This window comes from Salvelinus fontinalis, chromosome 2 (assembly GCF_029448725.1).
Source record: "Salvelinus fontinalis isolate EN_2023a chromosome 2, ASM2944872v1, whole genome shotgun sequence".
NCBI classification, from domain to species: domain Eukaryota; kingdom Metazoa; phylum Chordata; class Actinopteri; order Salmoniformes; family Salmonidae; genus Salvelinus; species Salvelinus fontinalis.
Window position 1 is genome coordinate 49,353,775 of NC_074666.1, and position 25,727 is coordinate 49,379,501.

Consider the following 25,727-nt stretch of genomic DNA (forward strand, 5'->3'; position numbering starts at 1 on the left):
TGTTACCTAGCAGCATGCTCACAGAAATACACAAATATTCAAATACACACACGCACGCACGCACGCACACACACACACACACACACACACACACACACACACACACACACACACACACACACACACACACACACACACACACACACACACACACACACACACACACACACACACACACACACACACACACACACACACACACACACACACACACTAAACCAAATAAATAATATTTACACAACTACTACAAAGCTATGAGTTACAGCTGGAAATTCCTTCGAAGAGGGAACATAAATTAATCTGCTGACCCCAGCGAAATTTTAATCTACATAAACCAAGGGCCTGCCTGTGTTCTATCACACACACACACACACACACACACAAACAAGGTCTGGGATTCATTTCCATTTAAAATCATTCCTATCCCTGTTATACCATGTAAATAAAGGGAGTGGGGGAGAGAGAGTGGGAGAGGGAGAAAGAAAGAAAGAGAAAAAGAGAGAGGGCCAGATGAGGGTTTAGTGTGTCTCTTTCACCCGGGTGAGTCAGCGAAGCGAGGAAGGCCGTGTCACACACTGGGACTTGGCACATTCATCACAGCTTGAGGAGTGACCGCGGGGGGCAAGAGGGGGAACGGTAAGTCAGCTTGCCCTTCAATAGAGCCACACTTCCTAAGGGCCACTTCCAACCATGTCTGGGCTGCCGGCTGGATCTCAGCCCCAGGAGGACATGCTCAACCCTCAACCCAGGATATCACTTCCAAAGCAGGGGAGAGGCAGACCAAAAGCGGGCCAGGTCAGTGCATACGGGGATACCCAGAGGCCTAGTCACTGCCAAAGAAGCCGCTCCTCTAAGCCTGGACAAACATCGATCTGAGGGTACAAAAACGGTGACACTCGCAAATCTACCAGGGAGAGAGCCACAGCAGATGAATACAGGGTGGGATATCACATCAGGGGCTGTATACATCAAGAGACTCAGAGTAGGAGTACTGATCTAGGATCAGGTCCACCCTGTCCATGTGATCTTATTAGTTGTGATTTAAAAGGAAAATCTGACCCTAAATCAGCATTCCAACTCTGAGACACTTGATACATACGGCCCCAGAAGCCTAGTCAACTCCCTCCACAGACACCACAGTGAAAGTGTTAAAGCCCTGGGATAAGGTTAACCAGAAGTCTTACCACAAACCAGATTCTAGATGACCCGTATACACTGAAGTTATACAACTGAGGTACAATGCATTTGGCACAATGGTTGTGATACAATGGAGTGTTTCTGGACAAAAGCAATGACACAAACATTGTGGAGAGACACATGACAATGGTTGTGTAAACTTGTTTGTGCACACAAACTATCGTATCACAACCATTGTATCAAATGCATTGTACATCAGATGTACAACCTGAATGTGTATGCGAGGCCATTGATGAGCAAACTAGAGCAGGGTAATCTGAACTCACTCACCCTCATGAATACACAGCTGGTGGATTTTTGGACTATGTGAATTCTTATTCTAGAGCTGCCAGTGGATGTCTTAGAAGGACAAGGTTGATGTAATCACTGTGTGCTAGGAATATGGGACAAATACTAAACTATTGACTACATTAGTACACACAGGTAAAATTTCCCAATAGTTTTGGTCCCCTAAAATAAAGCGGTTCACCCGATATGGAGTCTGCACTTAAACCTCATAGTCATGGTATAACTTCAAATCCAAAGTGCTGGAGTACAGAACCAAAAGTAATAATAATGTGTCACTGTCCAAATACTTTTGGAGCTTATTGTATCTTGTAGTGAACCTAATTTAATTATCTGAACCTAAAGAAAAATTATCTAGTCGTGGCCAAAAGTTTTGAGAATGACACAAATATTAATTTTCACAAAGTCTGCTGAGTCTACAAAGGCAATTTGCATATACTCCAGAATGTTATGAAGAGTGATCAGATGAATTGCAATTATTTGCAAAGTCCCTCTTTGCCATGCAAATGAACTGAATCCCCCAAAAACATTTCCACTGCATTTCAGCCCTGCCACAAAAGGACCAGCTGACATCATGTCAGTGATTCTCTTGTTAACACGGGTGTGAGTGTTGACGAGGACAAGGCTGGAGATCACTCTGTCATGCTGAATGAGTTCGAATAACAGACTGGAAGCTTCAAAAGGAGGGTGGTGCTTGGAATCATTGTTCTTCCTCTGTTAAACATGGTTACCTGCAAGAAAACACGTGCCGTCATCATTGCTTTGCACAAAAAGGGCTTCACATGCAAGGATATTGCTGCCAGTAAGATTGCACTTAAATCAACCATTTATCGGATCATCAAGAACTTCAAGGAGAGTGATTCAATTGTTGTGAAGAAGGCTTCAGGGCACCCAAGAAAGTCCAGCAAGCACCAGGACTGTCTCCTAAAGTTGATTCAGCTGCGGGATCGGGGCACCACCAGTACAGAGCTTGCTCAGGAATGGCGGCAGGCAGGTGTGAGTCCATCTGCACGCACATTGAGGCGAAGACTTTTGGAGGATGGCCTGGTGTCAAGAAGGGCAGCAAAGAAGCCACTTCTCTCCAGGAAAAACATCAGGGACAGACTGATATTCTGCAAAAGGTACAGGGATTGAACTGCTGAGGACTGGGGTAAAGTCATTTGCTCTGATGAATCCCCTTTCCGATTGTTTGGGGCATCCGGAAAAAAGCTTGTCCGGAGAAGACAAGGTGAGCGCTACCATCAGTCCTGTGTCATGCCAACAGTAAAGCATCTTGAGACCATTCATGTGTGCGGTTGCTTCTCAGCCAAGGGAGTGGGCTCACTCACAATTTTGCCTAAGAACATAGCCATGAATAACGAATGGTACCAACACATCCTCCGAGAGCAACTTCTCCCAACCATCAAGGAACAGTTTGGTGACGAACAATGCCTTTTCCAGCATGATGGAGCACCTTGCCATAAGGCAAAAGTGATAAGTGGCTCAAGGAACAAAACATAGATATTTTGGGTCCATGGCCAGGAAACTCCCCTGACCTTAATCCCATTGAGAACTTGTGGTCAATCCTCAAGAGGCGGGTGGACAAACAAAATCCACATATTCTGACAAACTCCAAGCATTGATTATGCAAGAATGGGCTGCCATCAGTCAGGATGTGGCTCAGAAGTTAATTGACAGCATGCCAGGGCGGATTGCAGGTCTTGAAAAAGATGGGTCAACACTGCAAATATTGACTCTTCGTATCAACTTCATGTAATTGTCAATAAAAGCCTTTGACACTTATGAAATGCTTATAATTATACTTCAGTATTCCATAGTAACATCTGACAAAAATATTGAAAGACACTGAAGCAGCAAACTTTGTGGAAATTAACATTTGTGTCATTCTCAAAACTTTTGGCCACGACTGTATGTGTGAGGGAAATAAATGCACACTACTGAGCCAAGCCAAACCGAACAAGCCACACTGTATTGCGCTGGCCTGGTTACACATCCACCAGAGTTGCTGGAATCGTACTGGAAGTGAAATGAAAATATCTGAGCCAGTACAGTACAGTTTGAGGTCAGCACGGTTAGGTAAAATAGTATTTCTATATTGAGGCACACCTTTAGGGTGCCAAGAATGCTTGCTTGCCCCAATGCTGAGGTAGGTAGCGGAGTTGAGTGGTTGTGTTAAAGTTGTGGTCGCACTAGTCGATATGTGGTGGCAAGGTCTTATAATACACAGAGGTTTGGGAGCCTGAACCACAAGCATGGCAGTGAAAGTGCTCTGAGTTCCTCTTTAATGAAGTTATATTCAGCAGTTGAGACTGCTGAATATAACATTGTATTCAATGGAAAAATTGAATTCAATGGAATAAATTGGAACAGGGTTCAGATACAGTGGATACTAATTGACATTCATCATGACCAAACAAATAGTTCATTCAGCTTTTGCTATGACATGCCACAAGGGGCTTCCCGTGTGACCTCACTTCCTTATCTCTCTTAAGACTTGTTCACACTGCAGGCCTTAATGCTCAAATAAGTTTTGTTTTTCAAATCCGTTTTGGAATACTGACTGTCCAAACAGCAAGTTACATGTGACCAAATCTAATGTGTGTGTTCAGACAGCAGTCATTTGCTGACATGGCTACGCTAATTGTCATAGTATTGACAGGTGTGTGCACAGTGGTGTAGGCTGATTGGTGGTGGTGCCTGGTTCCTGCCATGGATGTTTCTCAGTTGCTTTGAATGTTCAAAAGCATAGTGTAATAAACACTTTTAAAGCCTCAAAAAAGGATGATCCAACTTTCAAAACAAGTCATTTTTGGCTAGCCACAGCAATCAACTAGCTATCTAGGTAGCTGTTTAACTTGAACACATTCACTCATTTGTTTATAAACAATTAACAAGCTAGTTAGCTAACACATGTTCTTGTCAAACTGTCAACAGAGTAGCTAGCAAGCAACAATATGCCAAATATCAGTCTAAAACTCAATTGAGGGCAAATAAATCCTACAAAGATGGCTAGAAATATCAGATTTCATGTGCTTTTAGCTCTTCAGACTGCAGCAAAATAACATTCTAATCAGATATGCAAAAAATTGGATTTGAGTTACTTCAAACTGCCAATGTGAACAAGGCTTAATAGTACTATTGTTGTCAGCGAGAGAGTGCAGTTCCCCATTAGCTGTAATGGGTAAACATAGTTGAAAAATATTATGTGCAGCAAACAATACATGACGGCCAGTGTATGCTCATTGATGCGGTAAAGAGACCAATGGAACTCGATTAAAACAATGGAAATTCCATTGAAATGCGTGGGGGAAAGATCCCAAATCTCCTCATTATCCCTCAGCAAAATTGTTTAAATGTGTTTAAATGTGCATTTCACACTATGTTGATGTAAAAATCTGAATATAATGCTTGTATGGATGTAAACCCCAATACATGTTCATGTCATCATCACCAATCAACTGCATTACAGTTCAAAATTACTGATTACGACCACCGATTTGTCTATGCTACCAACTTACGAATGGGAGTTAGCATTTAGCGGTCACTTCTTCTAAACCTGTAAAGGGACTACTTTTAAATGTTATGCAGCAAAAACAGCCAAATATATCCAAATTGTATTTTAGCAACCACATTGCGGGCCTGTTACAACACATCAATCATGACAGATTTGACAAATATCCACTTTGTAGTTAAACCTGGATGAACTGCTCTTTCTGTAAGACAGATTCAAAATCACCAGTTTATTTTATTCCTAAATAAAAAGACAATGATGATTATGTCTGTGGTTCCCCAGTCTTACAAAACACACTTGTTTTATTAGTGTGTCCCCGACCTGGACTTGAACCAGGGACCCTCTGCGCACATCTACAACTGCTTCCCACGAAGCATCGTTACCCATTGCTCCATTAAAGCTGTGACCCTTGCAGAGCAAGCGGAACAACTACTTCAAAGGTCTCAGAGCGAGTGAGGTCACCGATTGAAACGCGATTAGCGCGCATCCCGCTAACTAGCTAGCCATTTCACATCGGTTACATGTACTTACATACTTAGTTTTCCAAAGGCTTTGAGGCATGATTAGCATGCTGCTAAGATTCAAGTGGATTTTGAGGTATCATTTTTTATTTACAAAACAGGCGCTTGTCACATGTTCAGCCAGAACCACTTGAACCAGTTTTTGACTACTGATGTCATTTGTTAGCACACAATGCTGACCTCTCCTCAACAAAGTCAATGAGGGGAGAGCTAGTTGCAGGCCTACGTCATCCTGCCTTGGGTATACTCCCTGTGGAATACGCTTCAGTGATATCCGGATATGGAAAGTCCCCAGATTTACATGGGAAGATTTGCAGAAGCCCGGTGAGAGTGCAAAATCACCCTATGAGCCAGTTGTACACTGATGCTCTGTGGGCTAGTACGCACAATGGCAAGCCTCTAACCCCAATTGCTGCTTACAGAGCACTTAGCTCAACTATCTGGTGTAAACACGCACAAAACCTATATAGCTTGCCATTATACAATCCACACTATTATGGCACTATCATAAGGGTGCTGGTAATCACCGAAACTTCCAAACGTACACATGCCTTAGGCTAGAAACTGTATGGCGTACATCTAGCCTCCACCACTGCCCACAAAGTTCTCAGTTGATGCTTTATTTGTACCCCTATGATATGATGCAGCATCTACTATGGCAAACAGTGACATTTAACATTTTTAATTCAGCCAAAATAAAATGTTTCGCTTAAACATGGGTGATTTCCTCATGTTGAAAGGTTGTTTCATTAATACGGACTGCAGGTCCCCGGGTTATGTACAAAACGAAATTCATCAAGGGAATGCAAAATTGTGTGTGGTAAAGGTAAATGAGAGAACAGAAAAACAGTTCCGTTTTTGTATAAAAGTTTATCGAGTTAAAATTCTAAACGTTACACGAAAAGAGAACACAAAACAGAAACACCATTGAAGGAACATGGGTGAAATGTTTTTATTTTCTTCCAACAATGTTCTTACCAACAGTATCAACTACAAAGTGCTAATTCCTCAAGGCTTACTACAAGCACTTTATCATTTACATTTGTGTTATTTAGCATGCACGTGCCCACTATAAACAAATTGTATGTGTACAATTATGTCATGTATTAAAATGTACCTTGAAAAACAACAAAAGGCTTTGCAAATCAAAAATGGTGTTCAACAAATACTGCTATGCAAGCACGATGAATCAGCATAATTACAGCAAGGTCAGTCCAATCTCCTCTACTTATTTTGTTGAGTTAAGTAGATGAAGTTCTTAAAAGGTGGTCATGTTTCAGGCTAGGTCCTATTTCCAGTTTTCAATATTGCCTTGCTATAAGTGTTAAATAAAATATTAAATAAATGACCAGAAGAGCCACATCAACTTTTTAAGCTCCTGAACACAGCATTGCTTTACTAAAATGCCAATTCAGTGAATACAAAATGTCCACTTTGAAATTATCGAAAACCATTGTCCTTTTTCCCCTGGATGCAATTCCTGTTCAACTTCACCTGTACACAAGGCAGCCGTTCAGCTTAGCTAGGGTTAACTTAGGTCTCCCTTTGACTCTTTAAAAAAATGTATATATTTTTTCCTTTCCAGGCCTTTAAGTTCTTCACAAAGCCTTATCGGACATCATCCAGGCATATTTATGAAGTTGCTGCCCAATTAAATAAAAAATAAAAAAACAGAAAAGTCCTTACGCAGTTATCACACATTTGTGTCCGCTTGCTGTCTAGTCCTTAGAGTTCCAGCTGCATCAGGAGGTAACCACGATGACACAGTCATGATCATTTCCAAATCTTCCCTGTCACACCAAGATCATCCCCTTCACACCAAAGCCACAACGTCATTCCCGTCACAAGTGATGGTGTCACTGGGACTGGTCGGGGCAGCCCTCCTCCATGGGGCTGACAACGGTGGCCTCGTCGTTGCTGCTGTCCACCTCCTGCTCCATGACGCTCTCCTCGTCCAGCCGCTGGCTGGTGTAGTCTGTGATCTCCAGGAAGCCGCTGGGCTCCATCACCACGTTGGATTGACTGGAGTCTGGCATGATGGAGTATTGAGGGATCACCTGGGGAGTGGAGTAACGCATGTTTAGCTTTTATTGTTGATAGATTTTTAAAGCTGAGATGATGAGTGGTGTTCTATGAAAAGCTATGTTACAGAAATGATTATCATATGGCTCGCAGCAATTTACCTCAATGACGTCCATGTTCTCTTTGCTCTTGGCTGCTAGGCCCTGGATGTGGCTAAACTGGTCATGCAGGGGCTTGGAGTGGGATGAGTGATGAAGGGAGGCCCCTGAGCTGCTTATGACCGGGCCTGAGCCCCCAAACGCCCCTGAGCTTCCCCCTGCCCCCAAGCCCAGGGCCTTTATGTAGGGGCTGCAGTCACTGGACGAGTCCACCACCATGGGCTCGGCGCTGGGGTCGATCTCCGCCTCCATCATGGAGATCTTAAGGATGTCCGAGACAGAGGGCTTCTCGCCACCGGACGAGCTTGAGCTGCTGGGCTCGGCAGGGACCAGCTTGGCAGTGGCCTCACCGCTGCTGGATACAGGAGGGGACTGGTGGCTGCTGCTACTGCCGAAGGTGATCTTGGTGACGCTGGCACCCTGGGTGATGATTGGCGCCTTTTTTGGGAGAGAGAGGCAAAAAAAGATGTGGTTGGAACCATAGAAATATAATTACTAAAACAAATATTGACATTCAAGTCAACATTTTGTAATGAGTGGACATGCAGCCATATTGAATGTACCCATGAGTGTTAGTCAAATTGCCATGGTCTGAAAGGGCTTTTCCCATTCTAGTAATTATATTTCTATGGTTGAAACTAGAGTAGGGCATGGGAAAACTCTAAAACCCAGGTGCTCCTTTTGAAAGAAAAACAATGGGAATTTCTTTTCAGGTGGTCATAAGTGGAGGGCTTTGAAGGTTTTGTCAGGCTCCCTGCCCTGCTGTACAAATAACGATGATGTGATTGGAAGGGAATTGAGCATTGAGGCAACGGTGCTCAGAACTCCGTCTTATCTTTTTTTATCTTAAAGGCATATCAAGGGACAGGTGCTGTGAATAAGCACAGGATTAACACGTCTTATTTCTGTATGGAATGGGAACTATGTACATCTGTGTATTGCAAATGCTTTTAAATGCGCAGGACAAAATCCATCTTGGGGGCAAGTAAAGTTTAAATGAAGTATTCTAAAGCATTATGGCACAATGCATCTGAGTATTGATGATTCACTGTGTCAACCGGATCTGTCCCGGACAAATAAAATGTCAAAATAAATCAAATAGGCACATGACCCTGGATGTGCATCAAAGAGGTAGGGCACTCACCTGGCTTGTGGCAGGAGTCTTGTCTGCACCCACCGGGTGGTGGGCCTGTAATGGCGGCGGCTGGGACAGCTGTGTGTGGATGGGCCTGTGGTGGGAGGTGGGCGCCTGCTGCAACTTGGGGAGCTGGGGGGTGAGTGAGGGAGGCTTGGTGGGGGTGCCCAGGCTTGCCAGTTGGGGGGATCCCGAGGCAGAGGAGGGCCTCTCCTTCAGGCTCTGCCCTGGAGCGTGAGGCTTGGGCTGGTACTGCTCTTGGAGCTGGGGTGGCTTCTTCGCCACGGTGGCGGTGGAAGGCAGGCTCATCTGGGGCTTGCTGTGTAGCTGTGGGGGTGGGGTTTGGGTGGTGTGGGGTATGTGTCTGCCCTGCTCCAACTGGGGCGCCAGGTGTGACTGGCTTTGGTGGTGGGGGTGTGTGTGGGGCTGGGGGGCGGGGTGTGTGTGGGGCTGGGGGGCGGGGGGCTGGGCTGCAGCGGGTTGGATGGAGCGGTAGAACAGGCCCGTCTGGGGGTCCAGGGTGTCCCCCTCCAGTTCGCCCTCCTCCATCCCAGTTTCCTCCGCCTGCTTACTGTGGATCAGCTGGTCCGCCGAAGCCTGGAATAACAATGTACTATCATTGAGACTAGTGTCACAAGTCAAATAAACTAATGCCTACCAGAACATGTAATACTGGTAGATGGATGCATATTGATACACTGGAACACTTACCCAGTGAACAGTGGGATCATATGACAGAGATAATGAGTATAACATCCACTATCTATAAACTGTATAATTTGGGAAAAAATGTATTTGATAAAAAAAACATAGGTGAAGAAGAATACAAAGACTGACACGGTCATGCATTCTAGGTAGGCATTTCTCTCACCAGTTGGACAATGCGTGTGACAGTGACTGTAGAGGAGGTAGGGATGGAATTAACCACCACGGGGGTGGGACTGGTGTTTTGCGAGGGCGCCCCCTGCTGCTGGCTAGCGGACATGACCACGTCCCCCAAGCCTCCAGAGGATGGTCCGGCCCTGCTGGCTTTACCGGCACAAAGTTAAGACAGTCATACACATAGAATAAAACTAATCGACATGAACTGCATCACTTCGAGCCATTCCTTAGTGAGCATGGGGAAGTACCGAACAGCCTTTTTTCCCCCACTTAGCTCATTTTAGCCGGGTTAGGGCGGAGGCAACAATTGTGTGTAAACACCTGAAGAATAAATGAGCAGAAAAGTGCATTATTTTACATCCATGGTGTAATACCATTATTAAGTGGTGACTAAGTATGATATACTTCAATGTATTAAACAACACATTATGAAAAGGCAGTGAACATCCATTTAGGGCCGAAACACTTCTGGTTTTCATCCTCTCCTAATAAGGGACTAATTCAGACCTGGGACACCTAGTGAGTGCAATTCACTACTAGGTATAAACAAAAGACAAAAGTGTTTCGGCACTCCAGGACCGGAATTGAACAGCCCTGCTCGATATAGTGCACTACTGTATAGGGATTAGGGTGCCATTTGGGAAATACTGAGTGGGCAGGTCACGTACCGGCAGTGATATATTTAATGGGTGGTTCAGTCTCTACAGTGGACATCTCGGGGGAGCCTAGGGCCTGCTGCTTCTTCTCCTGGGCCATCTGAAGGGGAACAGCCATCTGGCTCAGGTCTATGGTTTGCTGCCTGGGCTTGGCCTCACCTTTCTCCTTCACTGTGTGGGCAACAGAGATTGATAGTGACAATTATCTCATAACCTACTCCATTTATATTGGAGGGAAGTGGGGCGACAAAGTACTGTCGCTTATATGTGAATTAGAGTTCGGAGCAGTCTGCAAACTCAGTTGTCGGGAGCTCGGACTTTCGTCCCAAGTTCAAGTTTAATTGTCACATGCACAAGTACAGTGAAATGCTTAAATTGCATACTCTATCCAACAGTGCAGTAATCAATAACAAAATAGTATAACTAACACACACCCCCTCCCCCCATTCGGGAAGTATTCAGACCCCTTGATTTTCCCAATTTTTCTTACGCTACAGCCTTATTCTAAAATGTATTAATTGTCCCCCCCCCCCTCAATCTACACACAATACCCCACAATGACAAAGCAAAAACATTTTAGCAAAAAATAAAATAAAAAATATCACATTTACATATGTATTCAGACCCTTTACTCAGTACTTTGTTGAAGCAGCTTTGGTAGCAATTAGAGCCTCAAGTCTTCTTGGGTATGACGCTACAAGCTTTGCATACCTGTAATTGGGGAGTTGCTCCCATTCGTCTCTGCAGATCATCTCAAGCTCTGTCAGGTTGGATGGGGAGCGTCACTACACAGCTATGTTCAGGTCTCTCCAGAGATGTCTGATCGGGTTCAAGTCCGGGCTCTGGCTGGGCCACTCAAGGACATACAGAGACTTGTCCTGAAGCCACTCCTGCATGGTCTTGGCTGTGTGCTTAGGGACGTTGTCCCGTTAGAAGGTGAACCTTCGCCTCAGTGAGGTCCTGGAGCAGGTTTTCATCAAGGATATCTCGGGACTTTGCTTCTTTCATCTTTCCCTTGATCCTGAGTAGTCTCTCAGTCCCTGTCGCTGAAAAACATCCCCACAGCATGCTGCTGCCATCACGGTTCACTGTAGGGATGGTGCCAGGTTTCCGCCAGAAGTGATAGTTGGTATTTAAGCCAAAGAGTTCAATCTTGGTTTCATCAGACCAGAGAATTTTTCTCCCTTTGGCTGGACGGCCAGCTCTAGGAAGAGTCATGACGGTTCCATACTTCTTCTATCTAAGAATGATGGAATCCACTGTGTTCTCTGGGACCTTCAATGCTGCAGAAATGTTTTGGTACCCTTCCCCAGATCTGTGCTTCGACACAATCCTGTCACAGAGCTCTACGGACAATTCCTTCGACATCGTGGCTTGGTTTCTGGTATGACATGCACTGTCAACTGTGGGACTTTATATAGACAGGTGTGTGCCTTTTCAAATCACGTAATTTTTATTTTATTTACCACAAGTGGACTCCAATCAAGTTGTAGAAACATCAAGGATGATCAATGGTAACATGCACCTGAGATCAATTTCGAGTCTCATGGCAAAGGGTCTAAATACCGACAGTTGAAGTCGGAAGTTTACATTCACTTAGGTTGGAGTCATTAAAACTATAGCTATAGTTTTGGCAAGTCGGTTAGGACATCTACTTCGTGCATGACAAGTGATTTTTCCAACAATTGTTTACAGACAGATTATTTAACTTATAATTCACTGTATCACAATTCCAGTGGGTCAGAAGTTTACATGCACTAAGTTGTCTGTGCCTTTAAACAGCTTGGAAAATTCCAGAAAATTATGTCATGGCTTTAGAAGCTTCTGATAGGCTAATTGGCATCATTTGAGTCAATTGGAGGTGTACCTGTGGATGTATTTCAAGGCCTACCTTCAAACTCCGTGCCTCTTTGCTTGACATCATGGGAAAATCAAAAGAAATCAGCCAAGACCACAGAAAAAAATTGTAGACCTCCAAAAGTCTGGTTCATCCTTGGGAGCAATTTCCAAACACCTGAAGGTACCACGTCCATCTGTACAAACAATAGTACGCAAGTATAAACACCATGGGACCACGCAGCCATCATACCGCTGAGGAAGGAGACACGTTCTGTCTCCTAGAGATGAACGTACTTGTGTGAAAAGTGCAAATCAATCCCAGAACAGCAAAGGACCTTGTGAAGATGCTGGAGGAAACAGGTACAAAATAATCTATATCTACAGTAAAACGAGTCCTATATCGACATAACCTGAAAGGACGCTCAGCAAGGAAGAAGCCACTGCTCCAAAACCGCCATAAAGCCAGACTACGGTTTGCAACTGCACATGGGGACAAAGATCGTACTTTTTGTATAAATGTCCTCTGGTCTGATGAAACAAAAATAGAACTGTTTGTCCATAATCACCATCCTTATGTTTGGAGGAAAAAGGGGAAGATTTGGAAGCCGAAGAACACCATCCCAACCGTGAAGCACAGGGGTGGCAACATCATGTTGTGGGGTTGCTTTGCTGCAGCAGGGATTGATGCACTTCACAAAATAAATGGGGTCATGAGGCAGGAAAATTATGCAGATATATTGAAGCAACATCTCAAGATATCAGTCAGGAAGTTAAAGCTTGGTCGCAAATGGGTCTTCCAAATGGACAATGACCCCAAGCATACTTCCAAAGTTGTGGCAAAATGGCTTAAGGACAACAAAGTCAACGTATTGGAGTGGCCATCACTAAGCCCTGACCTCAATCCCATAGAAAACTTGTGGGCAGAACTGAAAAAGCATGTGCGAGCAATGAGGCCTGCAAACCCGACTCAGTTACACCAGCTCTGTCAGGAGGAATAGGAAGGCTAAGGCTACCCAAAATGTTTGAACCAAGTTAAAGTATTTCTTGACTTTCCCAAATGTTTTTGTGTTACAACCTGAATTTAAAATGGATTGAATTTAGATTTTTTTGTCACTGGCCTACACACATTATTTTTTACTAATTTTCACAAATTAATAAAACATGAAATGCTGAAATGTCTAGAGTCTAGGTATTCAATCCCTTTGTTATGGCAAGGATAAATAAGTTCAGGAGTAAAAAATGTGCTTAACAGGTAACAATAATAGTGTGTAACATGACTGGTTTAATGAATACAGTACAGTCGTGGCCAAACATTTTGAGAATGACACAAATATTAATTTTCACAAAGTCTGCTGCCTCAGTTTGTATGACGGCAATTTGCATATACTCCAGAATGTTATGAAGAGTGATCAGATGAATTGCAAAGTCCCTCTGCCATGCAAATGAACTGAATCCCCCCAAAACATTTCCAGTGTATTTCAGCCCTGCCACAAAAGCACCAGCTGACATCATGTCAGTGATTCTCTCGTTAACACAGGTGTGAGTGTTGAGGAGGACAATGCTGGAGATCACCCTGTCATGCTGATTGAGTTTGAATAACTGACTGGAAGCTTCAAAAGGAGGGTGGTGCTTGGAATGGGGAGTTTAACTTCTTTGGGCTGCAAGCCCGAAGCCGGGCACAATATGACAACAGCCACTTCAAGTGCTGGGCGCGAAATTCAAAATATATTTTTTTGAAATATTTAACTTTCACACATTAACAAGTCCAATACAGCATATGAAAGGTACACATCTTGTGAATCCAGCCAACATGTCCGATTTTTTTAATGTTTTACAGCGAAAACAGCACGTATATTTATGTTAGCTCACCACCAAATACAAAAAAGGACAGACATTTTTCACAGCACAGGTAGCATGCACAAAACCAACCTAACTAACCAAGAACCAACCAAACTAACCAAGAAACAACTTCATCACATGACAGTCTTATAACATGTTATTCAATAAATCTATGTTTTGTTCGAAAAATGTGCATATTTGAGCTATAAATCAGTTTTACATTGCAGCTACCATGAGAAATGGCACCGAAGCAGCCAGAGTAATTACAGACACCAACGTCAAATACCTAAATACTCATCATAAAACATTTCTGAAAAATACATGGTGTACAGCAAATGAAAGACAGGCATCTTGTGATTCCAGCCAATATTTCCAATTTCTTAAGTGTTTTACAGCGAAAACACAATATAGCGTTATATTAGCTTACCACAATAGCCAGAAACACAAGCCATTTCCCAGTAGCAAAAGTTAGCGATCGTAACAAACCAGCAAAAGATATATAATTTTTGACTAACCTTAACAAGCTTCATCAGATGACAGTCCTATAACATCAGGTTATACATACACTTATGTTTTGTTCGAAAATGTGCATATTTAGAGCTGAAATCAGTAGTTATACATTGTGCTAACGTAGCATCTTTTTCCCACAACGTCCGGACATTTTTCTGACACTTTTTCTGACACACATATTCTGACCAAATAACTATTCATAAACATAACTAAAAAATACATGTTGCGTAGGAAATGACAGATACACTAGTTCTTAATGCAATCGCCGTGTTAGAATTCTAAAAATAACTTCATTACGATATGCAGTTTACGTTATGGCGAGAGCGTGCCCAAAACCTGGCCGCAAACTACTAGTTCACATGTACGACAGATATATGAAATAACATCATAAAATGGGTCCTACTTTTGATGATCTTTCATCAGAATGTTGTACAAGGGGTCCTTTGTCGGGAACAATCGTTGTTTGGATTTAGAATGTCCTCTTCTCCAGTCAATTAGCACGGAAAGCTAGCAAAGTGGCGCTAAGCTCTCCTTCGTGAACAAACGCAGACAACGCAACACGCCTAACGTCACGAAAAAATTTCAATAATCTAATAAAACTATATTGAAAAAACATACTTTACGATGATATTGTCACATGTATCAAATAAAATCAAAGCCGGAGATATTAGTCGTCTATAACGACAGCTGTACAGAAGGCAAAACCAGGTCCCTTCACGCGCTCTCCAGAAAACTGGTGACACGTCATACAAAGAGCATTTATTCGAGCCCAGATCAAGTTATACATTAAATTTCTTCTCTCACTGCCTGTCGACATCTAGTGGAAGACGTATAAAGTGCATGTATTCTAATAAATATCAAGGACCTTTATAGGCAGGCCCTAGAAGAGAGCATCGATTTCAGATTTTCCACTTCCTGTCAGGAAGTTTGCTGCAAAATGAGTTCTGTTTTACTCACAGATATAATTCAAACGGTTTTAGAAACTAGAGAGTGTTTTCTATCCAATAGTAATAATTATATGCATATTGTACGAGCAAGAATTGAGTACGAGGCCGTTTGAAATGGGCACCTTTTATCCGGCTACTCAATACTGCCCCTGCAGCCCAAACAGGTTAACAGGACAAAAAAGGAATGGAGGTAAACACAGGCAAAATCCTAGACAAATGCCTGGTTCAGTCTGCTTTCCACCAGACACTGGGAGATTAATTCCCCTTTCAGCAGGACAATAACCTAAAACACAAGGCCAAATCTACATTGGAGGTGCTTACCAAGAAAACAGTAAATACTCCTTAGCAGCCAAGTTACAGTTTTGACTTAAATTTTCTTGAAAATCTATGGCAAGAAATTAAAATGGCTGTCTAGTAATGATCAACAACTAAGTTGATGGAGCTTGAATTTTGAAAATAAAAAAATGGGCAAATGTTACACAATCCAGGTGTGGAAAGCGAACGTTTTTTTTTTTTTACATGTTTACCAATGATTCTGTATCTCTCCCTTTGAAAGGATTCCTGAGGCAGGTGCCTTAGGAGAGCAGTTATTGAGACTGTACTATACAGTATAAAGGTACCCGGATCCGGCTGTTAAGGGAGCTTTTTTACCCTATGTTTTACCACACATGCCAACACCCACACACAGGCCACCTGTTATGAATATTTGTTAGTGGTGTTAATACCGTTTGATTAATTGTGGGGTCTTTTTATTTGCTTTTAGTGGGTTAAAAGGGCACAGGAATTACATTTTTGTAGGTATCTAATTGTCCGAGTTTTGGTTGCACACGTGTAAATTCTCTTGATAAGAAATGTCCTAAAAACTCAATGTAAACCTGGTACACGAAATGTTTGAAATGTCTTTAAATAATGAGTCTAGGCCTCCCGGGTGGCGCAGTGGTCTAGGGCACTGCATCGCAGTGCTAACTGCGCCACCACAGTCTCTGGGTTCGCGCCCAGGCTCTGTCGCAGCCGGCCGCGACCGGGAGGTCCGTGGGGCGACGCACAATTGGCATAGCGTCGTCCGGGGTAGGGAGGGTTTGGTCGGTAGGGATATCCTTGTCTCATCGCGCTCCAGCGACTCCTGTGGCGGGCCGGGCGCAGTGCGCGCCAACCAAGGGGGGCCAGGTACACGGTGTTTCCTCCTACACATTGGTGCGGCTGGCTTCCGGGTTGGAGGCGCGCTGTGTTAAGAAGCAGTACGGCTGGTTGGGTTGTGCTTCGGAGGACGCATGGCTTTCGACCTTTGTCTCTCCCGTGCCCGTACGGGAGTTGTAGCGATGAGACAAGGTAGTAATTACTAGCGATTGGATACCACAAAAATTGGGGAGAAAATGGGATAAAAAAAAAAAAATAATAATAATAATAAAAAAAAATGAGTCAAGTACAGCGAAAGAAAAGGGAAAAAAACTCACTTAATGGGTTTGAATGACCTCTGACTTCTGTTCTAACTTCCTGGTGCGGCCTGATCACCCTCACTAGAAAAGCTAGAGACATTGGGTGACATTTAAATGTAATATGTAAACACTGAAAATTAGGAAGAAGTTTATAATTTATCAATAGTCCTGTGTGTGATTCAGACCACGAGAAGGAGAGAGAGTGCTGCCCCTGAATGAGGGAACCCTGTCTCTAGTCTTATTTTACTTTGAATAGCGGGTAGTTAGAACGCAAGAATGCTTATTTTTGCGAGACTGACCTTGAAAAAGGTCATGTCTCGTTTTGTTTTCAATTTTCTCAATACAAAAAACATATGGCTGAGACGCAAAGAAAATTCAAGGAGAGGGGGTACAAAAATGGTCAGATTAATACTGCCATTGAGAAAATTCTAAACAAAACGAGACAGACCTTGAAAAAGGTCATGTCTTGCAAAAATAAGCATTCTTGCGTTCTAACTACTCGCTATTCAAAGTGCTCTGAACAAATTAAGGGAATCGTTCAAACATTGGCACGTTCTAAGATCTGATGATAATATCAGTAATGTGTTTTCGGACCTTCCCTTGGTCGTATACTCGCGGGGCAGAAACCTCAGAGATCAAATGGTAAACTCTGATATACCACCCCAAGATATCACTGCACAACGTGTATTTGCACCCCTACTGGATGGAAACTACAAGTGTAATGGCTGTGCTCAATGCAATGACACTTATAAAAGTAGATTCTTCAAACACCCCCAAACAGGGAAACAGATCCCAATAAAAGGTGTTATCACGTGCTCCACTAAGGCAGTTATCTTATAACTTGTCCTTGTGGTAAAAATTGTGGGTAAAACAAAGAGCAAATTAAAAGTACGAATCTCGGGCATCATTAGGTGCAAAAACTCGACACAGTTGCAGCCCACTTTTTGGAAGAAAACCACTCGATTTTGTCTCTACGTTATATTGGCATCGAAAATGTCACCCTCCCTCGGAGAGGGGGTGACCGACAATTTATTCTTAAAACGAGAGGCTGCCTGGATCTTTAATTGAAAGACCGTTGCTCCCTTCAGTCTCAACGTAGACTTTGATCTGAAGCCATTCTTGTGATTTTGCCATTGTAAATGTTTGTAGACTTATGTAGCCAAATTGTATCTATGATCATACGCTATCCATTTATGTTTTTTGCATGCTATTTTAATATATGAGAATTAACCAATGATTTCAGGCCACACGCAGCCATGATTACAGACACATGTGTGTCTTTTGACACTATATAAATGAGTCATCCCGCAGTGTTTGTCATTATACCCTGATGAAGACAGCTTGTCTGTCGAAACGTTGGACATAAATATTTTTGCATCTGAGCTTCTAGTGTGCGGCTCTCCTTTATTTTTGTAAGCGTTCCACTCCGCCAGCCAGCACCTCTCCTAAAGAGGTGTTAGTTTCGTTCGCCTCTAGAAGTATTCATTTGTCATACAGTGAACAATTTGTCTGGATTTCCTGAATCAGAAATACCCTAAACTAAACCGTTGTTCTGGTCTGTCCGCTCTCGAGGTTATGGTATCTAGATGCATGGAAGGGATAATTTGACCAAGAACAGTGTGAGCCTAACCCCCTCTAACTGGCTGAAGTAATGGCAACAATGGCGTTCACTATGGTCCTTCAGCACTTCTACCGGAAACCTGATTCCGAGCCAGCAACATGTGCACAGTATCCAGGCGAAGCACTCTCAGGAGTACGACCAAAGATCACGTGGAGTGAGCATGGAGAGAGATCCCGTCCTATCTTCTCTCATGCGGCTGTTGTACTGGTCGGAAAATGGACAAGACATAATGGACTGTAAAATATGGTGGCAGCTCAGGTGAGAGATTTGTCTTCTTGTGGAAATCAGATTATTCCCCAGATATTAGAATCAGGATATTATCAAGGTCCATCCACTCGGACGAACTGAAACACTATCTGAAGAAGAAAATGAAGAAACGCCAGAAGAATGAGTGCAGGGAGGGAGAGGGGTGGTCAACCGTGCCTGTAATTGATTTAGGCTTGTCCAAAATTGTTTATTTGGGGGTATCAGGTTGATTGTAGAGGTCTGCACACCACAAAATGTTTGTAATTTAGACAAAAAAATGCATTGAGATCCCGATCTGTCATTAACATGCCACTCGCAACAAAAGCTCCAGCTGAAATGTCATTGCCAGAATCCATACATTAAATTATGTAATAAAGCATATGTATAACTGTATGAAGCGAATGTCTTAAGTTAAAACATTCTATTGCAATGGTTTTATAAATTGGATTGTACAACCCAGAATGAACAGTTTGAAAGGATAAAGTGTCTTGTTTTATGTGTTGATTTCACTTAATGTATTTTGATGGAACCTCCTTTGATAGTTTATGTAATAACCAAATTAACAAAATATAAATAGTTATCATAAGTTATGAGAGGAGGGAAATGATGTTGTCTGAAGAGATTGAATGAGACAAGACGTACAATTCAATCATTGGTTCCTGTATGGGCTGGGAAGAGATATGAGGGGGACACTGTCATAACCCCCAGAATATGTTTTATACGTTATGATAGGAGACAGCGACAGTAACATACATGAACCAAACGTTAATGATGAATATATTATGAATAAGTTCAAATCATGCAAATATAACTTGTCTGTGTAAGCAGTATATAAGAGAACTAACTGGTCTGCCCCGGCGGAGCTCCTGACAGACGTGTACTACTATGATGCATTAAGTTTGTTGGAACCTCTCCAGCTTTCTGATAATAAAGAATGATACATTTAATATTGGACTTCAGGTGTCCCTGTGTTGAATTTCCACGACAAGACTTACCTAGAAAAACTCGCAGATGTAATCCTGCCAAAGGTGATTCTCGACATGTATTGACTCAGGGGGTTGAATACTTATCTAACCAAGATAGTGTTATATTTGGAACCAATGTATTACAAATGTTAAAAATGTTCTTCCACTTTGATATGAGTATTTTGTGTAGAGTTGTAAAAATATATATACACACTGCTCAAAAAAATAAAGGGAACACTTAAACAACACAATGTAACTCCAAGTCAATCACACTTCTGTGAAATCAAACTGTCCACTTAGGAAGCAACACTGATTGACAATAAATTTCACATGCTGTTGTGCAAATGGAATAGACAACAGGTGGAAATTATAGGCAATTAGCAAGACACCCCCAATAAAGAAGTGGTTCTGCAGGTGGTGACCACAGACCACTTCTCAGTTCCTATGCTTCCTGGCTGATGTTTTGGTCACTTTTGAATGCTGGCGGTGCTCTCACTCTAGTGGTAGCATGAGACGGAGTCTACAACCCACACAAGTGGCTCAGGTAGTGCAGCTCATCCAGGATGGCACATCAATGCGAGCTGTGGCAAGAAGGTTTGCTGTGTCTGTCAGCGTAGTGTCCAGAGCATGGAGGCGCTACCAGGAGACAGGCCAGTACATGAGGAGACGTGGAGGAGGCCAACAACCCAGCAGCAGGACCGCTACCTCCACCTTTGTGCAAGGAGGAGAAGGAGGAGCACTGCCAGAGCCCTGCAAAATGACCTCCAGCAGGCCACAAATGTGCATGTGTCTGCTCAAACGGTCAGAAACAGACTCCTTGAGGGTGGTATGAGGGCCCGACGTCCACAGGTGGGGGTTGTGCTTACAGCCCAACACCGTGCAGGACGTTTGGCATTTGCCAGAGAACACCAAGATTGGCAAATTCGCCACCGGCGCCCTGTGCTCTTCACAGATGAAAGCAGGTTCACACTGAGCACATGTGACAGACGTGACAGAGTCTGGAGACGCCGTGGAGAACGTTCTGCTGCCTGCAACATCCTCCAGCATGACTGGTTTGGCGGTGGGTCAGTCATGGTGTGGGGTGGCATTTCTTTGGGGGGCCACACAGCCCTCCATGTGCTCGCCAGAGGTAGCCTGACTGCCATTAGGTACCGAGATGAGATCCTCAGACCCCTTGTGAGACCATATGCTGGTACGGTTGGCCCTGGGTTCCTCCTAATGCAAGACAATGCTAGACCTCATGTGGCTGAAGTGTCAGCAGTTCCTGCAAGAGGAAGGCATTGATGCTATGGACTGGCCCGCCCGTTCCCCAGACCTGAATCCAATTGAGCACATATGGGACATCATGTCTCGCTCCATCCACCAACGCCACGTTGCACCACAGACTGTCCAGGAGTTGGCAGATGCTTTAGTCCAGGCCTGGGAGGAGATGCCTCAGGAAACCATCCGCCACCTCATCAGGAGCATGCCCAGGCGTTGTAGGAAGTTCATACAGGCACGTGGAGGCCACACACACACTACTGAGCCTCATTTTTACTTGTTTTAAGGACATTACATCAAAGTTGGATCAGCCTGTAGTGTGGTTTTCCACTTTAATTTTGAGTGTGACTCCAAATCCAGAACTCCATGGGTTGATAAATTTGATTTCCATTGATCATTTTTGTGTGATTTTGTTGTCAGCACATTCAACTATGTAAAGAAAAAAGTATTTAATAAGAATATTTCATTCATTCAGATCTAGGATGTGTTATTATAGTGTTCCCTTTATTTTTTTGAGCAGTGTATATACAAATAAAGGAAGATAAGGTTAGGCCTATCCCCAGTGAGATAGAGATATGCCAGCGACATGCTATGACACCGACATGCATTTTCAATCAGAATATTTTGTATAAAAATAAGTATTATATTGTTTGATTATAGGAGTAACTCTGGTAGGCTGAAACATTCTTCGTCACCTCAAGTTCGACTGTGGTAGTCAATTGGAGTGCTGGTGCGCACTGCCTTCAAATCACAGGTTTGCAGTAGCTAAAGCTTAATAGCCATACCAAACCTTCACAAATGTTTCTGAACTTTATTAGGGTAATATCAAAAGTAAGTCAATCCATTGTTTATAACGAATATAGGAGCAGGCTATAATATTGCGCAAACACAGCATGACAGATGGAACTTAATTTGGCCAAAGAAAATGTCTCAACAGAATGAAATATTTTAAACCTTCAAAAGTTCTGAACAGGATACAGTATATGGCAGCAATTACCAAAATTAGGCAAGTGCCTACCCTACCCAACAAATGACTGAAATTGGCTGATGTTATTTATTTTACAACAAACCCTTATAACCCATCTTAAACTAAATACGGAGCACACGATTAAAAATACAATACATCTAATTTAATTTAGCCAATGAAAATGTCTCAACAAACAATTCTCAGACTGGATATTTTGCACTGCTTTGGTAAGACTCTTAGCTCTGTCTAAATTGTTATTTTGCTCTGTGTTAATTATAACGTAATTATTGAAATAGGCTATAGCAAATAGGAATATAAGCAATTTACTCAGAATGTCAACCATGCACTCCCCTGCTGTGCGCTACCTGTTCCAATTCTGATCGGAGTAATTGTTTGATAGTGATTTGGGGGTGATTCTTTTTTAATCTATATTCTGGATCTCCTTCAATTATTTGTTTTACTTGCCCCGGACAAGAGGACAAGTCATAATTTTGATCTCTGTAGTGTGAGAGAGAGAGAAGAGTTAGTGGCAGGGCCAATTCCAATTCAATAAATTCAGTTTCTGAATTGAAATGGAATTGACCCCAACCCTGGTAAGTGGCGTGATAGTTGCCATGATGACGACGGTCAGTCACCTGTGGTCTGCTGCAGTTCCAGCAGGGCCTTGATGGTCGAGGTGGCCGACTGGGACACGTCACCCGTAGACACGTCCTGGTAGATGATGGCTGGGCTGGACTCCACCGACACCTCGTGCTGCTCAGCCCAATCCTGACCCCTGGAGGAGATGATGTGCACTACGGACTGGGAGTCTGATGATCGAAGATGACAACCATTACAATTCATGTTTTATATCAAATTGGGTTCATTCCTTTTAGATTCCAGTCGATTTAGGCATGGCATTCAAGTAGAAGGAAATAACTGAAACAATTATATTATGTGAGTGGACCTTTTACCATTTGAAACTTGAAAGTGAAGGGAAATGTTGAACTTAGCTGAATACTAGTGAGAATAGATACAGTTTCATACTACGGCTGAAGTAGTAACGGCTGTGTGAGACCACAATGCAAGAGCTATACACAGCAGTTTTAACTTGACCATGACTTATGTTCCCGTAATTAGCCTGCAGACTATATTACGGATTTCTTGCTCTGTGATGTGGAGTGACGCAACGTACCGTGACCGCCCTCGGCAGGCGGGGACCTGCCCTCAGCGATGGCACCCGACTCATCCTTGAGTGCCCTCTCCTGTGCGTAAGCAGGACCCGCATCGGCCACCCGGGACACCTGCTGCAGGGTCTCGCTCACCAGCTGCCTGGTCTGCTCGCTCACAACCGCTGTTTGGAAGATGGGCTTGGGCTTGATCAGCACCTGGAGAGGCATAAAAGGTTAATAAATATTATTCAATATTACACACGTTGAATAGTCTCAGTGAATGGCACCAGGGAAAGTGTTTTTTTATTTGACTTTTTCCGTAATGTAAAGAAGAGATGAGACCATTGTCAAGTGTCCTGGCTGGTGTTCCTTTTTTTACATCATACAGTTAATTAATGTGCCTATATAAAGTAGTCGGGACTTAATATCTTAAAGCTACAGCATTGATTTGTTGAATTATAGCTCCACCGACTTGATGTATTGGTAATTCAAGACAGAGATTTAAATATATCCAAGACAAAGGAGCTTTGAGTGCAAACTCCACACTTTTTGACACTACTTGTTGGGTGGCTGAAATTCTACGGGGTGAAGTTTCCCCTGGGTACAAACAGATATAAGATCAGTTTCCCCTCCCCCAGTCCTAACCATTAGTCGGGGGAAAGACAAAACCGACCCAAGACCCAGCGTCAAGGGGCAACTTCCCCCTACACCGGCTGAGACGTCGCTGGTCTGGTACTGACCTGGGTCTTGCCCTGCTGGCCGTACACTATCTTGGTGGGGATGATCTTGGTGGTGGTGGTGGGCTGCACCCCGGAACCCATGCCTTTGGGCTGTGTCACAATCATCTTGGTGATGGGTCTGGAGGCTGTGATGATGGCTGGCTTGGACCCCGGAACACCCTGTAGGGTCTTCTCCCCCTAAGGCACAGAAGAATTCACATTAGGATTAGGGCTGTCAAACGATTAAAATAATGAATCGCGATTCAATTCTGCTCAAATTCGGTGCCAAATAAAGATTTTTCCATTTAAAAAAAAAAAGTTATAGGCATGTAAGGGACTGAAACACAAAACATTGTGTGTCAGAATGTTTTTAATGGCATAGTCACCATAAACAACTTAAGCAATACAAAAGTCCTGTAACTTAATAGGGCGCCCAGTAGGCCTATTAATGCTCCCTCAAATTCACACACACACACACACACACACACACACACACTAAAGCTTCAGCCATTCCAAATGATTGTTCTCCAAATTACTTATTGGAGGGTTGGCTCTAAGAAAAAAAACCTGTCTCTATGGACACAAAGAGCAAAAACCTGTCCCAAGAAAGTCATGAATTCCACAGAACATAAACCAGTGACTATACATTTCAGACGTCCTCCTCCCTCCTTATTTTGAGCCAGGTACAAAGACAAAACAAGCCTGTTGACATGACGATAACGCTGCTCTCTTCTTTTCTGTACGATATGTCCAGAGAGTGAAAACAACAAGGCACTGATGTGGCAGGCGTTGCCAGGTACCTGGGTGAAATGCAGGCCAGCCTGGTGTGTGCACCTGCATACTATGACCACCACTGTAGTGGACATTCCTCCGTGTTGATGCTGGGCTCTGCTTTGTAACACCGCATTTACTTCTCAATGGACTCCTCTTCATCAGGCTCAGAAGAACTCAAGAAAAGGGCAGCATTATTATTTGGTGGCTCTGACTCTGTTGCTTTATCAGGTTGCTGTGCAGGCCTCTCTTCCTCCAGAAAGTTGCAGACCAAAAGCCAATGGCTCACCCCTGTCAGGCTGGGACGGCACTTCAGGTCCTTAAACCTTGGGTCGAGTGCTGTGGCGATCTTCATCCATGTGAGGTTGGTGTTTTCCTTGCGTTTCTCCAGGTCTGTTGTGAATGTCAGCATGAATCTTACCACTTAGGCAGGGTCATCATCAGAGCACTCCATCACCCGAAGGAGATGGCACAAAGCAGGCAACACCACTGAGCAGGAAATTTAGTTCAGTCAAATGCCTGAAATGGAAGATCATTCAAAATCACTTCGGTCAATTGTGTGACTAATACAGACACACCACTCTCTCTCTCGCACACACAATTTACACACTAGCTCTCTCACACATACACACACAAAATATTATTATTATCTCACTAACAGTGAGATAAAGATAACCGGCAGGGCTCCAGTAGCGGCTCCAGCTTCTGCAGTTTGTCCAGTTCAGCTGTGGTTGGCATGGTGATGTTCGTTTTCTGGTCGGCCAGAGCATCTCTCAGTGGTTGTTGGTTTCTGTGGACACGCTTTACCATTTGCAAAGTGGAATTCCATCTTGTTGCGTCATCTTGTGCAAGTGACGACTCCTTTTGTCCATTTGCAACTTGCTGTTGTCCTAGTTCTGCAACGTTTGGTGGGTTGTGTTTGAATTGCCCAAAAAATAATTCCGCATTTGGCTAGGGCATTGTCGATCCAGCTGTTCTGTAGGGACACTGATGGGCCTTCGGAGACTGTGCATGGATGCAGGGCAGGTGTTCAAAAGGAAGATGTCTCGCAGCTGCAATCATGTTCCATGCACTGTGTGTGCAAAGTGT

General features: G+C 43.4%; 1 protein-coding gene across 6 annotated transcripts in view; it reads right to left on the reverse strand.

Moving 5' to 3' along the window:
• Positions 1 to 6,441: 6,441 nt before the first annotated feature.
• The window catches only part of LOC129820183 (BRCA2-interacting transcriptional repressor EMSY-like), a 40,514-nt gene continuing 21,228 nt past the window's right edge, over positions 6,442 to 25,727 (reverse strand). For all 6 annotated transcript variants that reach the window (XM_055877207.1, XM_055877199.1, XM_055877190.1 and 3 more), the window contains 8 exons: positions 23,889 to 24,065; positions 23,172 to 23,364; positions 22,633 to 22,806; positions 10,380 to 10,538; positions 9,701 to 9,858; positions 8,839 to 9,426; positions 7,698 to 8,132; positions 6,442 to 7,571 (listed from right to left, as the gene is read on the reverse strand). In XM_055877207.1, the coding sequence (XP_055733182.1) occupies positions 7,371 to 7,571; positions 7,698 to 8,132; positions 8,839 to 9,426; positions 9,701 to 9,858; positions 10,380 to 10,538; positions 22,633 to 22,806; positions 23,172 to 23,364; positions 23,889 to 24,065 (2,085 nt within the window). In that variant the 3' untranslated portion in view covers positions 6,442 to 7,370. The remainder of the gene's footprint in view (positions 7,572 to 7,697; positions 8,133 to 8,838; positions 9,427 to 9,700; positions 9,859 to 10,379; positions 10,539 to 22,632; positions 22,807 to 23,171; positions 23,365 to 23,888; positions 24,066 to 25,727) is intronic.